Genomic DNA, 19,520 nt, shown 5'->3' on the forward strand with positions numbered 1-19,520 from the left:
TGTTAAATTATAAGGCATCCATATAAAACTAATAACTGTACGGGTAAAGAAAGCATAAAACTAATAACTATAATGATGTTTGGTCTCAAATATTTTATATACACTTTTAGAATTAACTATTATAATTTGAAATCTCAAAAAGAAAGAAAAAAAAAAAACAAAAACTCAACGTACTTGCAAAACATGATAATATACAGTCAAAGTGCAGTTTTCAGGTATAAGTGTTTTTTTCAAGACATGGGTTAAGAAGATATTTAACAAAGTATATGATAAATATCTACACTGTCTAAAGCCACTTTAAGGAATTAGGTATTAGAGATAATTTCACTTTTTCATGTAGTTTCTAAATTTTATATAAAATTATAATATATTTGTATATAATTTGATTATCGATATTTAAAAGTAAATAAATATATTTTTCTTAATCTAATTATAATAAATTTAAATCTCATTTGTAATTAGTGTTTAAACTTTTATGTTATTTGACTATCATATTTTAACCCAATGTTAATTTGAAACGACGAATTTTAATTTTATATTTAAATTTAGAAAGTGAAAAATATTTAACTATTTCCTATCGCATAATAAAAATCAATTTGATTTTAATTTTACACTTAATATGTATTGCTTTGTTGTTTATATTACTTTATATCACGATGTTCTTAATATTTTATCTAATAGATCATTCTCACGATAGAAATTGGTGTTGGACTTTCATTATGAAAACTTAAATTAAATTAGCTTTTTTAACCTAATAAGTTTGGAAAAATAAATGGATTAAATATGTTTTTTTTTTCCTTAATTTTAAGTGAATTTTAGAATTAGTCCATTTCGAAACTTTTAATCCAATTTAGTCATTTATCTTTTAAAATACGTGGATTTAGTCCTTTTAATCAAATTTTATTAAGTTTCTTTGACATTTTAAGCATATTTCATAATAGTATTTGACTTAATATTAAAGTAAAATTGTGTCGAACTGTATAAACAATTCAAATATAATCCTGAAATGCGTACGAAACATCAAATAAACCTAACAAAATTTGATTAAAAAGACTAAATTCACGTATTTCGAAAGATGAATGACTAAATTGGTCTAAAGGTTCAAAATGGACTAATTCCAAAATTCATTAAAAGTTAAAGGACCAAAAACATATTTAACCCAATATATATATATATATATATATATATATATATATATATATATATATATATATGCATTATGATTCCTCACAAAAACTACTAAGATACTTCTTATTAGTCTCTTTTTCATTTTGGTATAAAGAAGTAGCATGAGTTGTGACTCAATTGAGTTTCACTTGTAGTGTACAACTTTGAATTTTGTTAAAACCCTATTGTGTGGTCAGAATTGAGTTTGGGATAAGTCATTATCCATAAAAGTAATAGAAAAAAGATTGATTTGTTGTATTTTTGATTGAAAATAAAGATTATTTGTTAACTTTTATGGAATTGAAGCTAATCCTTAATGCCACCTAAATAAATGACGTTTGTGTGGAGCCCTTTCTCCACTTTCTTCTTTACCTAACATCCTCTTCGGGAACTTTAATCTCTATTTTATATTAACTTTAATTAAACGTAATTAAAGAATTTAAGGTGTCATTATCTTATGAAAGAGTAACCAAAAGATTCACATAACCTACAACTAACACTTTAATTGGAATTTCTTGTTGGGTTACCTTTTTACCTTCTTTTCGGTAATGAGTTGCAATGTGCCACTTCATTTCCTTCACCAAAGAAACAAATCTTATAAAATAAACATAATAATATATAATACAATATCCTTAATTACAACATAAATCATCACACTTTCTATTTTTAATTCATTTCCTACACGTTAACTTCCAACTCCACCTATTACATTAATAAGTAACTTCTTTTAATATCAAATTAGTTTTTCTAGATAAGTAACCGGTTATTTTTTTATTTTATTTTTAATCTAAAGTATCTTCAACTGCTCTTCTTCCTTGTCTGGTTTTTAATCTATCTTTAAATAAATATAATTTAAATCATTTGAAAAAAAAAAATCTTCTTGAAAATAAAAATAAAAAAAAAAAAAAAAATTGGAAGAGTTTGGTTTGGTAGCGAAAAAGATTTGGTGGACCCATTCCTCTATTGCTCAAACTAAGGGTCCACGTAATCAGCTATGGGTGGGCCCACAAAATAAAATAATCCTCAAAACTCCCAATTAAAAATTGATAATTAGTTATTATTAAAAATGATAATAATTAAATTTTATTTGAATCCGTAATAAACCAGGTTAATTAAATAAAAGAAAGCGATTATTTAATTAATGAAATTCGTCTCCTTCCTCCTCTGACTGTGACGTTGTCGTTTTGCCGGAAAAGATGCAAAATCCCCATTTTTTCCGATGTGGCGTGCTTCCATGTGTAGCAGCAGCAGCAAGAGAAGAAGAAGAAAAGAAAAATAAAAAATAAAAAAGAAATAAAAATTCGCAAAATAGAAGGCTGATTTGTGGGGCGAGTGAGACTGAGAAGGGATTAATTGCTTACGCTTGGGACCGTTCCTCTTATTTTTTCCTTTTTGGGGACTTCACCGTTTTTTCTCATTCTCTCTCTTATTCTCTATCTATCATCACTCTTACTACAACCTTCAATTTTTTTTTTCGCTCTCATTTTCCCCCAATTTTACTAGGGTTTTAATTCCACTTCTAATTCTCTAATCATTAATTGTTAATCGTTAATCCTTAATCCTTAATCAATCTCCCACGACAGCATTCATTCCTCATTCATTACTTTCCTTGCGATCACGACTCGGACTTTTTTCCTTTTTTTTTTCCAGCCCCATGGCGTTTGATCAGAATTCGGTTCCATTGGATCTTCGTCCGTTGAATGTGGCCGCCGCGATGGCGGAGGAGCCGATGATTTCGCCGGCCACCCTCACGCCGCCGACTCCGAATTCTGTGGGCGAGCTTTTTTACCAGCCGGCGTCCTCCGCCGGCACAACGTGGTGCGTCCGCCCCATTACGCATGCCAACGTGAGCCCTGCCGCGGCGTATGGGTTTAACTACGGCGCTTCCAGCTTTGGCAGTCGCGTCTTTGCCGGGAATGCTTTGAGTTTGGGGAAGCTTGTGGGGTGTAATGGATTGGAGAAGGCCTGCAATGATACAAGTGGTTTTAGTTATGGTGCTGGCGGGGTTCGGGGAGGCAGAGTGGTCGGTAGTGGAGGCGATCAGGGTTGCGGGGATGAGGGTGGTGGCGGCGGTGATGATTCGGTGTCCGGGAAGAAGGTGAAGTTTCTCTGCAGTTTTGGTGGGAAGATTTTGCCTAGGCCTAGTGATGGAATGTTGAGATATGTTGGGGGCCAAACAAGGATCATCAGTGTTAGGAAGGATGTGAGTTTCAATGATTTGGTGCAGAAGATGGTTGACACTTATGGGCAGGCTGTGGTTATCAAGTATCAGCTTCCTGAGGAGGATCTTGATTCCTTGGTGTCCGTGTCATGTCACGATGATGTTGAGAATATGATGGAAGAGTATGATAAGTTGGTTGAGAAATCTTCCGACGGTTCTGCAAAACTAAGAGTTTTTCTGTTTTCTGTTTCGGAGACGGAAGTTTCTAGTGGGATGCAGTTGGGGGACTTGCAGGATACCGGGCAGAAATATTTTGATGCTGTGAATGGGATTGGTATGACAGATGCGATTGGGTTTGGCGGTGGGATGAATATGAAGGGGAGTGTTGCAAGTGCTGCTTCAACCCAGAATTCGGATTTGAGCGGGGCTGAGACTTTTGATAGTTCAATTACTGGTCAAGGGGATGTCACTGGGGTGCCCTTGTCATCACCTAAGGATAATGTGATAGCAGCTTCCTCAGACACAAGTGCTAATATGGTGAGTTCAGAGGCCAGTGCACCGGTTTACTCGGGTGTTGCGGTTTCGATACCCATGCCTGTGGGTAGTAGGGCTAGTCCAACCCCATCCCACAGCCCTTATTTTCAGAATGAGGTTGAGTTAGAAAGGTCTGTTCCTGTTGCTTTGGCCCAGCAGCCTTTTGGATTGCAGCAAGCTGGAATAGAAGTTTCATCCCCTTCACCTTATTATCAGACTTGTGTTGATCCTAGCCAGGAGGTTATGAACCATGCGGACTATGTGCAGGTTACTTCACAGATGAGGTTCACAAACCCTCAGCTTGTAGGAAAGACCGGGACTGTCTTGAGGCAACAGCAGTTTCATGATAATACTCCCGGCTTAGCATTGCATCATCAGGTCATCCCTGGGGTACAAATGGCTGTGGCTCCACAATCTTCTCACGCTGGTGTGAGACAGAATGTTATTCAACCACAAACCTTGGTGCAATCACAGCAGCATCTTTTGGATCAATACCACGATGAAAATACATCAGGGGTAAGGATTATCCAGCTTCCTGCTGAACCTAGCTACAACACTTACCAGGTTCCAGCGAGTCAAGTATCACCTGTCATAGTTGGAGGCAATTATGGCTGGGTTCAGGTTCCTTCACAAGAGCGCGTTGTTATCCCGGATGGAGTATCACCCCAACAACAGGCAACGAGTCATGAGAAATTCCGAAGAATCGAGGACTGTTCTATGTGTCAAACAAAACTACCTCATGCACATTCTGATCCAGTAGTTCCGGATGAGCGTGGTGGTGGTGCAGGTCCTGTTCCTGATTCAACCCCAAGTCACTATAGCTTCCCAATGGAGGAGAACATAAAAGCTCAAGCATCAAATAGGCTTATGCCAGTGGCGATGGCGCCCTTGAAGGAAGGCAATGCTGAACAAGGGGCTGGGATCAGACCCAGGGTCGTTGGCAAACTGGAACCTCCTGATGGAGTGCATCATACTGAGACCACTGGGCTTTCTCATAATATTGAGCCACAGCCGGAAGAATTTAATCACACCGGGAATTCATTTTTCCAGGAAAAAAATGCATTGAAAGGTAGAAAACAATCTCCAAATGATGAGCTCATGGGAACAGCAACACTGTCTTATTTAGATGATGTTGGCCACCAACACATGGTACCAGTTGAAAACTGGGTTAAAGATGTGCTTATTAACAAACCTATGAATAATGATTTGTCTATGGTCGATAGAACATCTTTGCGAACTTCAGAGTGTATGGTTCAAGGATCTCCAAATGAATATACTAATGAACGTACTGGGGTTGTTTCTAAATCAGATGAGATACATAATTGGATTAGACAAGACCATCTAAAACCAATTGATGGAAGGATGGACACCTTCAAGATACACAATTCTGATGCTTATGTAAGTAATGACTACTCTTTTCTGCCAGCTGATAAACCCAGTGGGAATGATAATTTAGGTTACAGCACTCATAAATCTATAGAGGAAGAGGTGATTCTGGATAACTTTGGCAGGTCAAAGTTGATAGTTGATGCAAATCAAAATAATATTGCAGCTGTGCTGCCTTGTTCTTCTTCATACAGGCAAAATTCCAGGTCAGGGGAACACAATGAGGCTACACAACCCCCTATTTGGGGCATTCCCGGCTCAAATCCTCAATCGAATATTGGAAACCCCCACACCGAAGATGCAGCACTATCTTCATCATCTCCATCCGTCAGGTTTGGAGATGTGCAGGATACTCCGAACTCACTGTTCAGCAATCAGGATCCATGGAATATACAGCATGGTACCTTCTTTCCACCTGCTAGACAAAGCAAAACTGCATTGAAGAAAGAAACCTTTTCTTGCCAGGATCCCTTTGCTGAGGATCCTGGTAGCTTTGGGGAACAAAGTTTAGAAGCACAGTTGGATGATAGCCTCTATCAGTCATTCAAACAAAATTTAACCTTAGAACATGGTCGCTCAGCCAAAGGTCCGTAAATTGTTGAAGTCCTAAAATAAGTTATTTTGTCGCTGGTAGACTGCAATGGATCTCATATCACATACTCTTTATGTTTTGGCTTCTTCATTGAAGGTTCAGCAGAAGACCAACAACTCCAAGCTGTTGCGGAAAATGTAGCTGCCTCTGTTTTGCACTCAAGAAATCCTTCAAATTCTGACTTGCATTCCAGAGATGTTTCCTGCTGTGATAACATTGAGGATGCCAGTGTTCAAAATAATCTTATGGATGTAAACTGTGGACATACAACTCAGGTGATTTTGTCCACATATTCCTCAGTGCTTGTAGTATCTTTTGCCTTGTAATTACAGAAATAGATCAAACTATTCTGTATGCCACCCTCCTCTACGATGAAGTATATTAGAATTATTATGATATTTTTTTTTTCTCCTTTTAGGAGGTCTGGAGCAGGCAACTAGAAAAAACAAATTGTGGCTTTACAGCATCAGGTTTTGGAAAATTACAGGTTCGATGTCTTTCGCATGTTTCCTCTTTATGCTTTTTATGTTGTCAGCGCAGCAGAGCTAACACCTTGTTGAGAAACTTCACTAGGTTATAAAGAACTGTGATCTTGAAGAACAGACAGAACTGGGTTCTGGTACGTTTGGTACCGTATATCATGGAAAATGGAGGGGCACTGATGTTGCAATCAAGCGCATTACTGAAAGATGTTTTGCTGGAAAGCCTTCAGAGCAAGAACGCATGGTTTGTGTCTCATTAATTGTTCTGTTTTCCATTTTCTCCAACTCTCTTCCATGACCTAAGAATTAACTTCACAATGATTCTCGGTTGATGCATCAAACAGAGAAATGACTTCTGGAATGAGGCAATCAAGCTTGCTGACTTGCACCATCCAAATGTGGTAGCTTTCTACGGTGTTGTGCTTGATGGCCCTGGTGGTTCTGTGGCAACGGTTACTGAATATATGGTTAATGGTTCCTTAAGGAATGCCTTGCAGAAGAGTGACAGGTAATTTCGGCATACGTTCATGGCCATGTTCCTTTTTTGTCTATTAGTTACTTTGCATTGCCCTGATTTAATATGTTTCCCTATTGATAAATGCTTGATGCTAATGTTATCGTACTAGGAATCTTGAAAAGCGCAAGCGACTTTTGATTGCAATGGACGTGGCCTTTGGCATGGAGTACCTACATGGAAAAAACATAGTACACTTTGACTTGAAAAGTGACAACTTGCTTGTTAATCTCCGAGATCCACACCGACCAATATGCAAGGTTTAAATGCTTGATACTGATGTCATAGCAAGAATTTTGTTCCGTTGCATCTTACTGTGGGGTAGATATGCATCCAGTATTTTGTATGAGATATGCTAGATTATGCACATTTTTTTTCATATATGTTTAGGATTTAGGTTCATATTAATAACTGTCCATGATTAAAGTCTGTGGAATATAATAAAGTGGCTTACCTTGATGGATCCTGATGAGATAGAATGACCAGTTTGCTGCCTTAGTCCGATTTAAGGAATTTGACCTATCAAAAGTACTAAAATATTGTTTGTGATATTTTCAGATTGACTTTGTCTATGATCTAGATATATATATGTTAACCAGACATAGGTAATAATTGCTGTGCTGAAAGTTTATTCTGGCATCATGTGATTTCTATGAAACACTCGTACTTTTATTTGCGATGAGTATTTGTCTTTGATGCCAATACTCTTGGATACTTCAACTATAAATATTAGTCAAGTATCCAAGCCTTTAAATCAAGTTATGAATATCCAATACCCATATCAGATATAGAAGTGTGCAATATATAGAAACAAGTAAAAATGGTCGCTTGATGAACCACAGATAGAAATCATTCCTCTTTATGAATGAGGTTGATACTATTCCTATTTGTAGACAATAAGATGTGATTGACGAACCCGATTACTTTATTTTGTTTGTACTAATGTCCAGAAGTATGTCATAATTTGGATTTCAGAATTACAATTATATATATTATGATTTTAATTTTACAATATATGGATATGTACCTTACACATTTCATATCTTATATATTTGTTGTATAGACCATGTTTTGAAAGAGTGCATCACAGATGACATAAGTGAAACTTAATATGCAAAGGTAGAAAGTAATAAATTAGTTAGAAATCTACAGCATTTTTTTGGAGGGAAATTAGTGATTGCAGATTTGCACTCCAGTATCTGGGATGGGTATCATGAACACAAAACAGAGAATAATGGGTATTCCTTTGAAGACGGGTCATCAACTTTCACCTATGAATTTGTAGGACTGGCTTTTCACCCAAGATTATTCATTGCGTACTAGTTGGCATCACTTTGCCTCTCGTCGGAAAAATGATGTTTACCATTGAAAGTCATGGCTCCTTGGTTCTGTTGTAACTTCTCTGCTTGATGTTTTAGATGCTCTTATGTCTGCTGATTCTGTTCTCTTGGTAGTTTCTGTGCATGGATAATTTTACCCTCTTGGGGGTTGATGAATAAATTATCTTTATATCATAAGTCATTAGCATATTCGCGTGTTGCATTAGCATTTAAAATGCTTACAGTTTGTGTTTTTTTTTGAAAATAACCTAACTTGCTCATCTTCATATTCATGGCTTATTTCATACTTGGTGTGACATTTTGGTTGGAAATTTCCATATTGCTTTAATGTTTAAATCTTACTCTGAAAAATGCAGTTACCTCTAGCCTACCTTAGTTACGGTCTCTTTGGCGACTATCTTAATTGCGGTCTCAAGAGTGATGATTTGGTTCCATACCTGATTACAAATATGACTTAAATAGATCTTTAAAACTTGAGTAATCTTCACCTTTTAAATAGGTTTTGTATGTGGGGAATTAGGTCTGAAAACCAAATTTTAAGAATTAGTGTTTTTACCCAAAAAGCAAGAGGGTTCTTGTTCTCTTTCAGTTGTTAAGTTTTGAAACTCAGCCCCTATACTGTCAGGATTTAATCATGGGATGGTCAAATAAATATGTGAGGAACAATCCGTAAAATCCAGAAAGGTTATCTGAGAGCCAAATCTACAAAACATGACTACTGTGTCAAACTACCCATCCATCAACAAAATAATGCCTGAAGGTCTTGTACTGGCTGTGCCATAAATTTGTATTGGATCAGAACCCCAGTCTCTTAATGATTTAGGATTTGTTCTTGGTTCTTTTCTTCAAGATCTAGTACCATAAATTTCTCTTCTTAATTTTTTGTTAACCGATTTTCGATCTTCAACACTTGCTTTCTGGGTCAAAACAGCTCTACTTGTAGCATGGTGCAACTGATTGATTGATCCTTCATTAGTTGGTTTGTTTATTACACTTTTACATGTGATATCAGGTTGGAGACTTGGGTCTGTCGAAAGTAAAATGTCAGACACTGATCTCTGGTGGGGTGAGAGGAACTCTGCCGTGGATGGCTCCAGAACTGCTGAACGGAAGCAGCAGCCTTGTTTCAGAGAAGGTCTAAGCTTTATCTTAATCGATTCGAATGGTTAATTTGTTTTGATACCTTGATAGTTTCTCACCCTCTAAGTGCAAGTTCTGTGTTTTTATATTTGTCCTATTAGGTTGACGTATTTTCATTTGGCATTGTGATGTGGGAACTCTTGACTGGATTGGAGCCATACGCTGATTTGCACTATGGTGCTATTATCGGTAACTTTCCTGCTGAATCCAATTTTGTGATTTAATTATCTAGGTTCAAGTTAAATTGATGGGTTGCTAAAAAAAAATTCAGGTGGTATAGTGAGCAACACTTTACGCCCTCCTATTCCAGAATGTTGTGATCCAGAATGGACAATGTTGATGGAGAGGTGCTGGTCATCAGAGCCATCAGAGAGACCAACCTTCACTGAGATTGCAAATGAATTGCGATCTATAGCGGCCAAGATCTCTCCCAAAGCACAAAACTCTCCCAAAGGACAAACCCAACAGCTGCAACACTCTCCAGTGCAAACTCAACTCCACAAATGATTTTTCCTTAATTTGTGTTTTTAATCCATATTATAGGGGGATCAAATGATTCCTTAATTGGTTCAGACAGATAGTTACCTCCCAGGTTGTCAATAAGTGCAGTTTTTTAGTTTTACTACATATTTTCTATCACTTCCGACCCTCAACACGAAACGTGTAATTTGAGTGTGAAAAAAAAGAAGGAAAGAGAACAATTTGTCAATATTTTGATATTGCTTTTGTAAAAAGTTGTACCTGTATTGTTTAAATCGCGTGCATTCATTGAACTTTCATTGTGAATATCGCGTGGAAGGTGTGTGCTTTATGTTTTGGTCAAAGGTGTGTCTACTCTTGTCATGATTGAGCATGGCACCGAGTTGGCAAGTGAAATTTAAAATATTAAAAATTTTAAATATTAATTACGATAACTTCACTTGGAGGCTAGTAATATATCATCAATCAGGAGTGTTAGCGTCTTCACAAAGGCTTTATTATTTACTTTTACTTTGTTTTTAACTCAACTTCATCGTGTCATTTCTTTTTCAAAATTTTGTTTTGATGATGAAGTTCATAAAACTCATTTTTTTTTTAATTTTCCATTTCTATTTTAATTTTTTACTACTTAAAAAAATAAATTAAATACTCTTTCATTTTTAATGTTTTCATCAAATCAAATCGACATATATTTTAAACAGTTTTTTCTCCTCTCATAAGACCCAACTCTTAAATATACCACTTACATTATGAAGCTAAATTAATCTCTGCATGAAAATAGAAACAAAACTCCATGGAATAGGAAGAAGATATTTGCTGGGAAACTTCCAGATTCAAAGTTCAAACGTGTCTCCTAACATTCTTTGACTTTTCCTCCTCAATCTCTCTCTTGTCCTATATAAATCTTTTCTCAATTCTTAAAGCCGCCACAACCACACGAAAACATGACATCTCACGAGGCAAGACCATTGGTGATGGAAATGGAGGAAGATTTCGATGAAGCCAGCAGCAGTGGATGTGGATGTGGTTGTTTCAGAGGTTTTGGGTTGAAGAAATGGTGGGTTGAACGTGATGAAGAGGGTAAAGGGCTACTCGGTGAACAAAGTGGTGAGGGAGAGTCATGGGTGGTGGAGAAACTAAAGAAGGCAAAGGAGGCTTCAGAAGTGATTGCAGGTCCAAAGTGGAAGACTTTCATAAGAAAGATAAGTGGGTATGGGAAGAAGATGAAGCAGCAAAGAAACAGGTTCCAGTACGATGAACACAGCTACAATCTCAACTTCAACAGTGGCGCTCAGAGTGAAGATGAAGCCATGCCTTACAGCTTCTCAGCAAGGTTTGCTGCTCCAGGTCGTCGCCAAAATGAATCATGATATATACTTTCATGCTTTTCTTAAACATCATTTGTTGTGTTCTTAATCTTGTAATTATCATATTCATTGTGTGAAGATCGTATATCGTTCTTTTCCCATCTCTTAATAAAATTTCGATTTTAGTTTGCTAAATTTTTCTGAATGGCAAGATATGAAAAGGAAAGTGGTAGTCGAAGAGGGTACCCACCAAGAAAAAAAAAAGTTTGTGGGCAAAGTTTGGTTTGAACAATGAATGTGGTATTCTTAAGATAGAGATGGAAGAAAAGGATTTGGATTCTTCACGCAAACCATTAGTTTTTTGAGGATGAAATAAAGTCACATTTGAAGTTGTAGAGAGATTCCAGAAGGGATTCCACTCCAAAAGTAAACGCGTCCCAAATAATTTATACTTTTTCCTTTGGTTTATGTATGCCAAATCCTTTTCATTCACAATTCCTATAGTTGAAGGAATGCAATTGGAAAGTTGTCCCCTCTCCTGCAACTTGCATGCCTTTCATTTTTATTTATACTATTGAAAACACAGACATCATCCACACGGAACTTATCTGTTAGTATTTTTAAAAGGTATCTTATTTATTTTGTTTGATGGAAGATGCATTCAAGAAGAATGGGATAGGTGTAGAAAAATTAATCAGTTACCTTATATATAAAAATAATTATATTTAAAGTAATTTCACACAAAAAAATTATGTGAAAGCTTATAATATATTGTTATATTATAGATGATTAGTTTACATTGTACACCATTTGAATGGATAAAGATTTGATGTAGGTTTCACCAAATAAACAGTGGAGCTTCTTAGTAAAGCTTTCATAGAATTTGTTTTCCTTTTCTTCTTTCTTGTATTCAAGCATTTAAAATGGAAATGTGAAAAAAAATGAAAAAAATATAATGAGAAAAGTTGTTAAGAAATAGTTGTTAACGTATCATTTAACATTTATTTAATATATGTACGAGATATTGCAAGTTGAAACCAATATACCTAACTTAAGTAACGTATATTATATTCATTATTATCGTACCTACTACAGGTGAAGGTTCAAAGAAAGAAAGAAAAAACTATCTATATTTAAAATCTCGAATAAAATGTCATCATTAATTTTTTTTTAAATAACGTGCAATATGGAACTCCTTAAAAAATGAGGTAGAAGTTTTGAACCACGCGCAAACCACAATGGAATGATCGCGAAATATTGTGCATGATTCACACCAATCTATTGGCTGTGTACAAGAAATTATACAAATAAATTTTGCATAGAATTCTCACAAAAAAAAAAAAAACCCACTATATTTGTCTTCTGCTAAAAATAAAAATTTTCATTATGTCATGAATAAGACCTATCCAATCTTTGACGGTTTACAAACTACCGATGCTCATAATTATCTTTCTTTTATAATCAATATCGATATCATAATTCATTTGACAATAAACCTAATTTGAATCAGAGTTACGATGTAATCAAAACCTAAAGCACAAACTTTAATATAAAAAAATACATACTTGACGAATGTAAAGTGTTAAATATAGCAATTGGTAAGAAAAACTCGATAGTTTTGTGTAATTAAGAAATAAATTGGATTTTTTTTACTATATTTAGGTGCTTACTACTTAAGGTAGTTATTCTACTCCTTCGAACTTTTAAAGATTTAGTCCTCCATTTTGTTTAACCACTGTAATTAGAATATCTAACTTGTGGCTGAGATTCAAAGTATTACTACAAATTTATGTTTTTGGGTTGATTATGAAACTAATTTGCAAATTCTAATTTACTCATATTCTGACCACAAACTCATGTTGTGAACCAAATCATAGTTTTTGAAAGAAGCAGAAAAAGAAAAATATATATGTATCAGCATGCTACCCATTAAATGGAAAAGATTAATTGTGTCTGCATGAATATCAGAAATGAAGTGGCAGCAGCCTCATATACAACAATACCAGGCTAATTTTCTGTAACAAATACTATTTCTAAACAGTGATTAATTTTATCATGAATTTACCTTTAGATCCAGTGTTCACCATTTCAGGTTCACGCATAAAAGAAGAATAATTACCAATAACTTTTGTTCAAAATATGCGACCAACCATTCACATGAAGCTCTGATTACTGCTTTCTCCTGCACTGCTACCAACCAAAAATAGCAATCAGATGAAGGCATAAAATATTTTCAAGCCATCCTATTTTTTTTATTTTATTTCAAACATAATTTACTTTTTAAATTTTTATTAATGCAATTATTCCTATCCATATAAAATGTTACTTCTTCCCATAATATTAATAGAGGTGTAAATTTATTATTGACTTGCTCAACCTGAACATGACAGGTTGAGAAAAAAAATTATTCAAATAAGTTGCTTCATTTGGTGGGCTAGAAAAAAAAAACCTGGCTTGCTTGACTCACCGTGAATCGACAAGTCTTAATTTTTGGAAAAACTAGTATGATAAATAAAGAAAGAAAGAAAAACCACAGTTTACAATACAAATCAAATGTAAACCATTACCAACTACCATCTTAATAATATTTTTAAGAGATTATTAAAAGGTTTAATAAAATAGATAAACAAAAGGTTAAGTGAATTCTAGAAGCGGGTTAGGCAAGCTGACTCTAGAAGAAGTGAGTCTGAATTTCATCATCTCACCCATTGATGAACTTATGGATAACAACTCATATTAAAATAGTGTTAAATAAATTAATCAACTAAAAGTGAATTAATCCTTATGTTATGAATCTAATCAATTGACGAAGCAAGTTGGTTTATGCATGGATCACGCCTCATTTTTAAATTGTAGACATGTCTCATACATAATTTCTGCGTTAAATAAATAATGTAATCAATATCTTTAAATAAAGCTACAAGACAAATTGAGTTAAATAAAAAATACTAAAAAAAAACTTAATGAGTTTAACATTTAATTAATAATATCGTTAACACATATGTTATTTGGAAGAGAGAATTGAGAATTGAGAATGAACGTATACCTCTTGCGCTTGCTTTTGGTGTTACTAGAGGATGATGGGTTATTGGTATGCCAGTTCCTTTTCCTTTGATTTATGAACCAATTATTTATCTGCTTTAATTGCAACCCTGTTTCCTGCACCAGTCTAGCCTTGTCTTCCTCCTAAAAACACACAAAAAATATATGCATCTGTATTCTTATTTTATTATAATATATATATTATTTAGAATATAATTAATATATGGAAAGTTACAGTGGGGTATGGCCATTTAGAATGTGCTTGCCACCAAGCTTTCAAAAGCGATGTGGTGTCCCCTGGAAGCTTCCCTGCTCGTCTCTTTCGTAGAATTTCTTCTCTTATGTCCACAATCTTCTCCTTGTAACCCTGAAACACAAACAAATTGATTACGCAAAAGTCTTAAAAAAATATGGATACTGTAAAGAATTTACCTGTTTCAATTCATGCTTGAGTTCGTGCCTGACTCGCTCCATCAAGGATCGTTCAGTCTCAGTGGGGACAAGAGGACCGAAGCCAAGGGTTTCGCCGCCGTCGAAGCTGCCTTCGTAGAGGTTGCCGTTGCTCTCTGCCTGATCATCTTCGTCGTCTGACATTGTTGCACCCGTACCTTCTCCGGGAGACACACCTGCATGTGAATCATCACCCATGCAATAGTCATCACCTTCATTTTAAAACGTATGAGATACTTTTAGCTTTTAAGAGAATCTAAGCTCCTTATTCAACTATTTATTTGTAATCTCGCTCTATTATTGCTTTCGGATTCTACTTAGTGAAGAATACTTTTAAGGATATATGCTTATTACTGTTAACTTTTCCATACTCTTTTCAAACGGATGGAGTACTTCATTTAAGAATAATAGTTGGATGGGATGTACCATTTATGCAGCCAATCACATTATTAATTACAATTCATTTAATATTATAACTTGGATGCACCATTTTGAGAATCTCTCCTTCCATCGCATTGATTGAAAGGCCCTTATATGAAGAAGTGTTGTATCTCTTTTCTCTTTCCTTCGATCTCTTAATTATTAAAAATTAAGATGTATTATTCTTGTTTCTTCTCACTCTTATTTATTAGTTATTTCCACCATATTTGTTGAGTAACAAACAAAATAAGCGAAGAGGACAGGTAATTTAATTCATGCGAAGAAGCTGTGTGGTTATTAATAGGTTCTCCAGTTACGGTAAAAAAGCTGGACATATTGTTTGAAAAAGCAGGAAACGGGCTTTTATCGATTTTCACTCCATGCTTTGCATGTTAAATTTTACATGGGGACGTCAAGGGAAAATAAATTCAATAATATTCATATGCTTCTACAATAAAGGAGTAACAGTATTTAATCTCTTTCTTTATTTCATTGTTTTTATGATTTATTTCGCATAACATGTGTATCACAGTTTTTACTACTTTCTTTTCTCATTCTATCTTTCACCGTGCGCATCTACCTAAAGGATCATGTCTTGACATACTCAAAATAAAACCAATCTATTCAAATAAAAATGATAGCGACAAATAAAGTAATCATGAGAATAATATATCAACAAAAGATTGAGGTAAACTTACCATTTCAGCAATAATATCTTGCTAAAATTTTATGTGTTTTCAATTTCAACACAGGCAATAAGAACCGTTTTATTCTCTTCTTTCCATTTCATTAATTTAACTTCTATTGAACAATACAATCAAAGATTGCATTTTTTTTATCAAGAGAAAATATTTTGTTCTCACGTTTAATTAATGAACAAAAATTAATTATATTTGACTTGCATTTTTTAAACTATGTGACTAAAATAAAAGGTTAACACCAAAATGTTTTTTATATTTTAATATTTTTGTATATCGTAATACTTTTTAACACTTTATTTCATGTAAAGACATTTCTAAAGTCTGATATTTATAAAATTAACAGTTAATTCAATGAAAATTTATGAAAGAAGAAAAAAATGCCACTAGTCCCACTTTCACGAGTGGGAGGAATGAGAACATTTTAATTCGTCAAAAATTATTATTCCTTTAGTTTTTTCTTTTGCCATAGATTAATATGCCATTTCTTTATTAAGTTTTGTATTTTTTTTCTTCTCGATTCATTTTACCCACTCAATTTTCCTTCACTGTCACCAATTATCAAGCCCCTCCACCCTGGGATCTGAGTAAGACAGCCTTAACATTCGTTCTTCGTCGTTTCTCTTTCACCTTTCTATTCTTCAATAAAATACTTAACTCCACATTTCAAGGGTGAAACTTAAATTCTTAACATTTAGACACTTTTATGTGTTCAATTCAATGTTTGAGAAGAAATGTGGACATGAGAGTTGGATGTGGATATCTTTTATACTGTTATAGATAATATCTCCTAATAATTAATTGTGATGGGTCATTATTTAAAAAAATGGTTTTCTTCTTTAATATGATAATATCCTATTATTACTCAAAAAAAAAAATCTGAATTAGTTGAGTTTACGAGTTTTGATAGAGTTTTCAGCTATGAGATACATTAAGAAAGGTAAACAAATGAAATTTATAAATTTTTAATTCAAAATTTTAAATTATTTTCTTTCCTTACTTAATTATTAACGTAATAAATTATTTATTCATATGTACCTAGCAGGTATACACAGTGTAGTTTTGCTCAATATCAATTTGTATTAAAGATACCTAGTAGGTATACACACTTTGCTTACCTAAAGTTTTGTTTTTCTTATCTATCTCCTCCTACCTTTTGTTTTTCTATTCTATGGAGGAAGACAGTGAAAGTGTTAGAGGAGGTGGAGTGTGTGGTCTGCAATCAGTTGTTTTTCATCAATTGATTAATTAATTTTCTCTCTCCTTGTTTGGTTCACCGAGAGAGGAGAGAGTAATAATGACCACAAAAAAAGACAGGGTAACATCTAGGGAGCCAAAGAAAAAAGATGCTGAAAATTTACCTGTCAAGCTTTGCAGAGACTGCTCCAGATCCCAACAAGCCATCACTGCCTCCATGGCATGAACACGGACATGCTGTTGCAGTTGTTCTTTAAATGCACAGAGCAACAGGACATAATGGGTCTGCAACAAACCAAATACTAGCAAAACTCATAAAGGAGCTTCAGATTATTTAAAACTAAGAAAAGACGACAAGAAGTGCAACGGATCATAAATATTAAATACAGTTTACATAAACACCACCAATATGCTATATTAATTAGAGTTTGCATCATACAGCAAATGTAGTGTACTATATATTTTGCATCCCTCCAATCATTATGTGTAAAGTGAATATCAAGTCAGAATCAAAGTTGAAAATCAGCAACTTAATTATAGTTGATTCTACCATACACTACAGGACAAACACTACGTCCAGTTGATACGTACAGAATCACCAAACTCCGTATCCCCTCATTATTGTACTTGGCGAAGTCAGAAACGTACATTAATGAGGAAGTAAAGGTTGAGAAAACTTGACGAGAGCTTCAACTTTGGCTCAGAACATATTCCATGAGAATTAAAGAACTGAACCATCAAAGTTTAGCAAAAAGGGGAAAGGAAAGAAAAAAGAGTAAGTGAACAAGTGGGAAGATCATGACAGCATTAACAGAAAAGATTCCATAAAGCACTCCTAAAGCTTATTGTAGGAAGCAGCGGCATGAGAACACTCAAGGGGAGCCACTCCATGACAAATCAGATTCACCAGATAATGCCTCGTACCACCATCCATCCAAAACCAAACTTCTAAAACCATCATCATTCTTATTATTCATTTAACAAAAGCACCAAGACCATCATAAAAAAATGACTTAATCAATGAGGATAGACACAAAAGCCAAAACGATTCCCTAAATCAGGAAGATAAGAAATAATTAAATCCATTATTAAATCATACACGATTGAACCTTTTTTACAAAATTTTGTTAAAGTTAATTACATGGGAGTTGATTGAGATTACGGAATCGGAAATTACCTAATAATTTATTCAGTGTATGTAGCAATTGAATGAAATTAAGATTCTCAGAAGCAGAAATGCTCCTGGGAAGTGGGTTAAAGTAGTGCGACAAGAAAACACACGGAATTGAAGTACAAAGAAGACTGCAGGTTTGTTAATTTAGCAAGGAGAAACAAACAAACAAACACCCAAACACAAACCATGAACTGATCAAGCTCCTTCTCATCCACGACGCCGTTGTGCGCCAGTGCGGAGTACTTTTCCACCACGCGCTGGGACTGCTGAAGCTGCGCGTCGATCCTGGGGAGCTGGTCGACGGGCGTGGCAATCCTGAGACACGACACGTGCGCGGATAACAGTTGATCATAGAGAGGGTGTCCAAGAATGTCCGCTTTGTATTCCCTCAAATCCTCCGACTCGCAATTGCTCTCGCCCCGGTTCCGATCCACGCTTTTCTCGGCGGCGCTGTCGAGGAAATTCTGCTGCCGCTGCTGTGCCGCGTTGACGCTGTTGAGCCATGTCGGTGGGAGCCTCTGCTGCATGTCTCTTCCCTCGCTCAGCTCCTGCTCCTCCGTGAAACGCTGGAACGCTATTTCGTGCTGGAGATGGTCTTGGAAAGCCATAGTTAACCGGTTATTTGCTTTTGCTTCTGCTTTTGTTTTTGTTTTTCCTCGCTACATTATAGTGGTTTGGTGGCTTTGTTGGTCAATCGAAGTGAGAGAAGCGTGGATTCGAACGAGAAAGAGAAACGCGCGTTTGGAAAGAAATGAATTGGCCGTTTGTTTGTTTGTTGAAGGTGGTGAAGAGTTGGGGGTGAAGAAAGGGTGAGAGAGAAGGGGAAGAAGGAAGAAGAAGTTCGGAAAAGCACTTTTTATGGAAAGACTTTTGGAAAGGTCGACGCAGGGATCGAGGTGTGAGAAAGATCCAACGGTGGGATTGGCGATAACGTGGAGAGATTTGTGGAGACTACTCATTGGAGCTTTCCTGTAATAATAAAGACAAAGACCGATAAAAAATGGATCAATGATCGATGTGGGAGGTAGCTACATCACATTTCTTTATTATTATAAAACTGCACCTATCAAAAGTAATCTACTTACTCACTTTTTTTTTTCTTTTAAAATAATTAACACAGTATAATGAAACAGTTAGTTTGAGATTAATGAAAGCAAAAGCTAAACACCACCTTAATCCTTAGATTTTCCCTTCTACATTGAAACTGTCACAAAAGGATTCTACTTTTGCTGTTACTTACAATACAAGAACAAGTTGAACTGATAGAGTCAACACCAGTCCAAACACTTAACACCTAACAATGGAAAAAAAAATTAAGATATTTGTTCCGGACAATAAAGGTAAATATCTAAAGGTTAGTTAGTTATTTGTTATCCATTTAAGTTGTATTATACATGTTTCTATTTTGTGCATGGAGTACAAAAAATATTACCCCT

General features: G+C 35.1%; 3 protein-coding genes across 4 annotated transcripts; 2 read left to right on the plus strand and 1 right to left on the minus strand.

Annotated features, from left to right (window-relative positions):
* Positions 1–2,328: 2,328 nt before the first annotated feature.
* LOC114178643 lies at positions 2,329–10,102 on the plus strand. Of its 2 annotated transcripts, none has more exons than XM_028064661.1 (9): positions 2,329–5,834; positions 5,946–6,115; positions 6,259–6,327; positions 6,414–6,566; positions 6,667–6,830; positions 6,949–7,096; positions 9,189–9,311; positions 9,418–9,505; positions 9,588–10,102. In XM_028064661.1, exons 1-9 carry the CDS (start codon positions 2,822–2,824, stop codon positions 9,821–9,823), a joined length of 4,164 nt encoding a protein of 1,387 aa, XP_027920462.1. In that variant the 5' UTR covers positions 2,329–2,821; the 3' UTR covers positions 9,824–10,102. The 2 variants fall into 2 exon arrangements, with proteins under 2 accessions (XP_027920462.1, XP_027920461.1); XM_028064660.1 differs by having other exon boundaries at positions 2,330–5,834; positions 5,937–6,115.
* A 406-nt stretch (positions 10,103–10,508) lies between these two features.
* Positions 10,509–11,554, plus strand: LOC114178645. Its single transcript, XM_028064662.1, has one exon. It carries the CDS (start codon positions 10,741–10,743, stop codon positions 11,164–11,166), a length of 426 nt encoding a protein of 141 aa, XP_027920463.1. The 5' UTR covers positions 10,509–10,740; the 3' UTR covers positions 11,167–11,554.
* Positions 11,555–12,998: 1,444 nt separating this feature from the next.
* LOC114178096 (homeobox protein knotted-1-like LET12) lies at positions 12,999–18,977 on the minus strand. Its single transcript, XM_028063807.1, has 6 exons — positions 18,270–18,977; positions 17,075–17,195; positions 14,578–14,771; positions 14,381–14,512; positions 14,150–14,289; positions 12,999–13,290 (listed from the first exon to the last, which is right to left on the minus strand). Exons 1-6 carry the CDS (start codon positions 18,690–18,692, stop codon positions 13,257–13,259), a joined length of 1,044 nt encoding a protein of 347 aa, XP_027919608.1. The 5' UTR covers positions 18,693–18,977; the 3' UTR covers positions 12,999–13,256.
* Positions 18,978–19,520: the final 543 nt, after the last annotated feature.

This window comes from Vigna unguiculata, chromosome 3, assembly GCF_004118075.2.
Source record: "Vigna unguiculata cultivar IT97K-499-35 chromosome 3, ASM411807v1, whole genome shotgun sequence".
NCBI classification, from domain to species: domain Eukaryota; kingdom Viridiplantae; phylum Streptophyta; class Magnoliopsida; order Fabales; family Fabaceae; genus Vigna; species Vigna unguiculata.

Bases quoted from the DNA above. Each gene is read 5' to 3' on its own strand.
- LOC114178645 (XM_028064662.1), top strand. From the start codon at position 10,741: ATGACATCTCACGAGGCAAGACCATTGGTGATGGAAATGGAGGAAGAT.
- LOC114178643 (XM_028064660.1), top strand. From the start codon at position 2,822: ATGGCGTTTGATCAGAATTCGGTTCCATTGGATCTTCGTCCGTTGAAT. The intron at 5,835-5,936 runs GTCCGTAAATTG...TCTTCATTGAAG, and splicing joins ACATGGTCGCTCAGCCAAAG to GTTCAGCAGAAGACCAACAA. The intron at 9,506-9,587 runs GTAACTTTCCTG...AAAAAAATTCAG, and splicing joins GCACTATGGTGCTATTATCG to GTGGTATAGTGAGCAACACT.
- LOC114178096 (XM_028063807.1), bottom strand. From the start codon at position 18,692: ATGGCTTTCCAAGACCATCTCCAGCACGAAATAGCGTTCCAGCGTTTC. The intron at 14,513-14,577 runs GTAAATTCTTTA...TTTGTGTTTCAG, and splicing joins TCAAGCATGAATTGAAACAG to GGTTACAAGGAGAAGATTGT. The intron at 14,290-14,380 runs GTAACTTTCCAT...GTGTGTTTTTAG, and splicing joins CTAAATGGCCATACCCCACT to GAGGAAGACAAGGCTAGACT.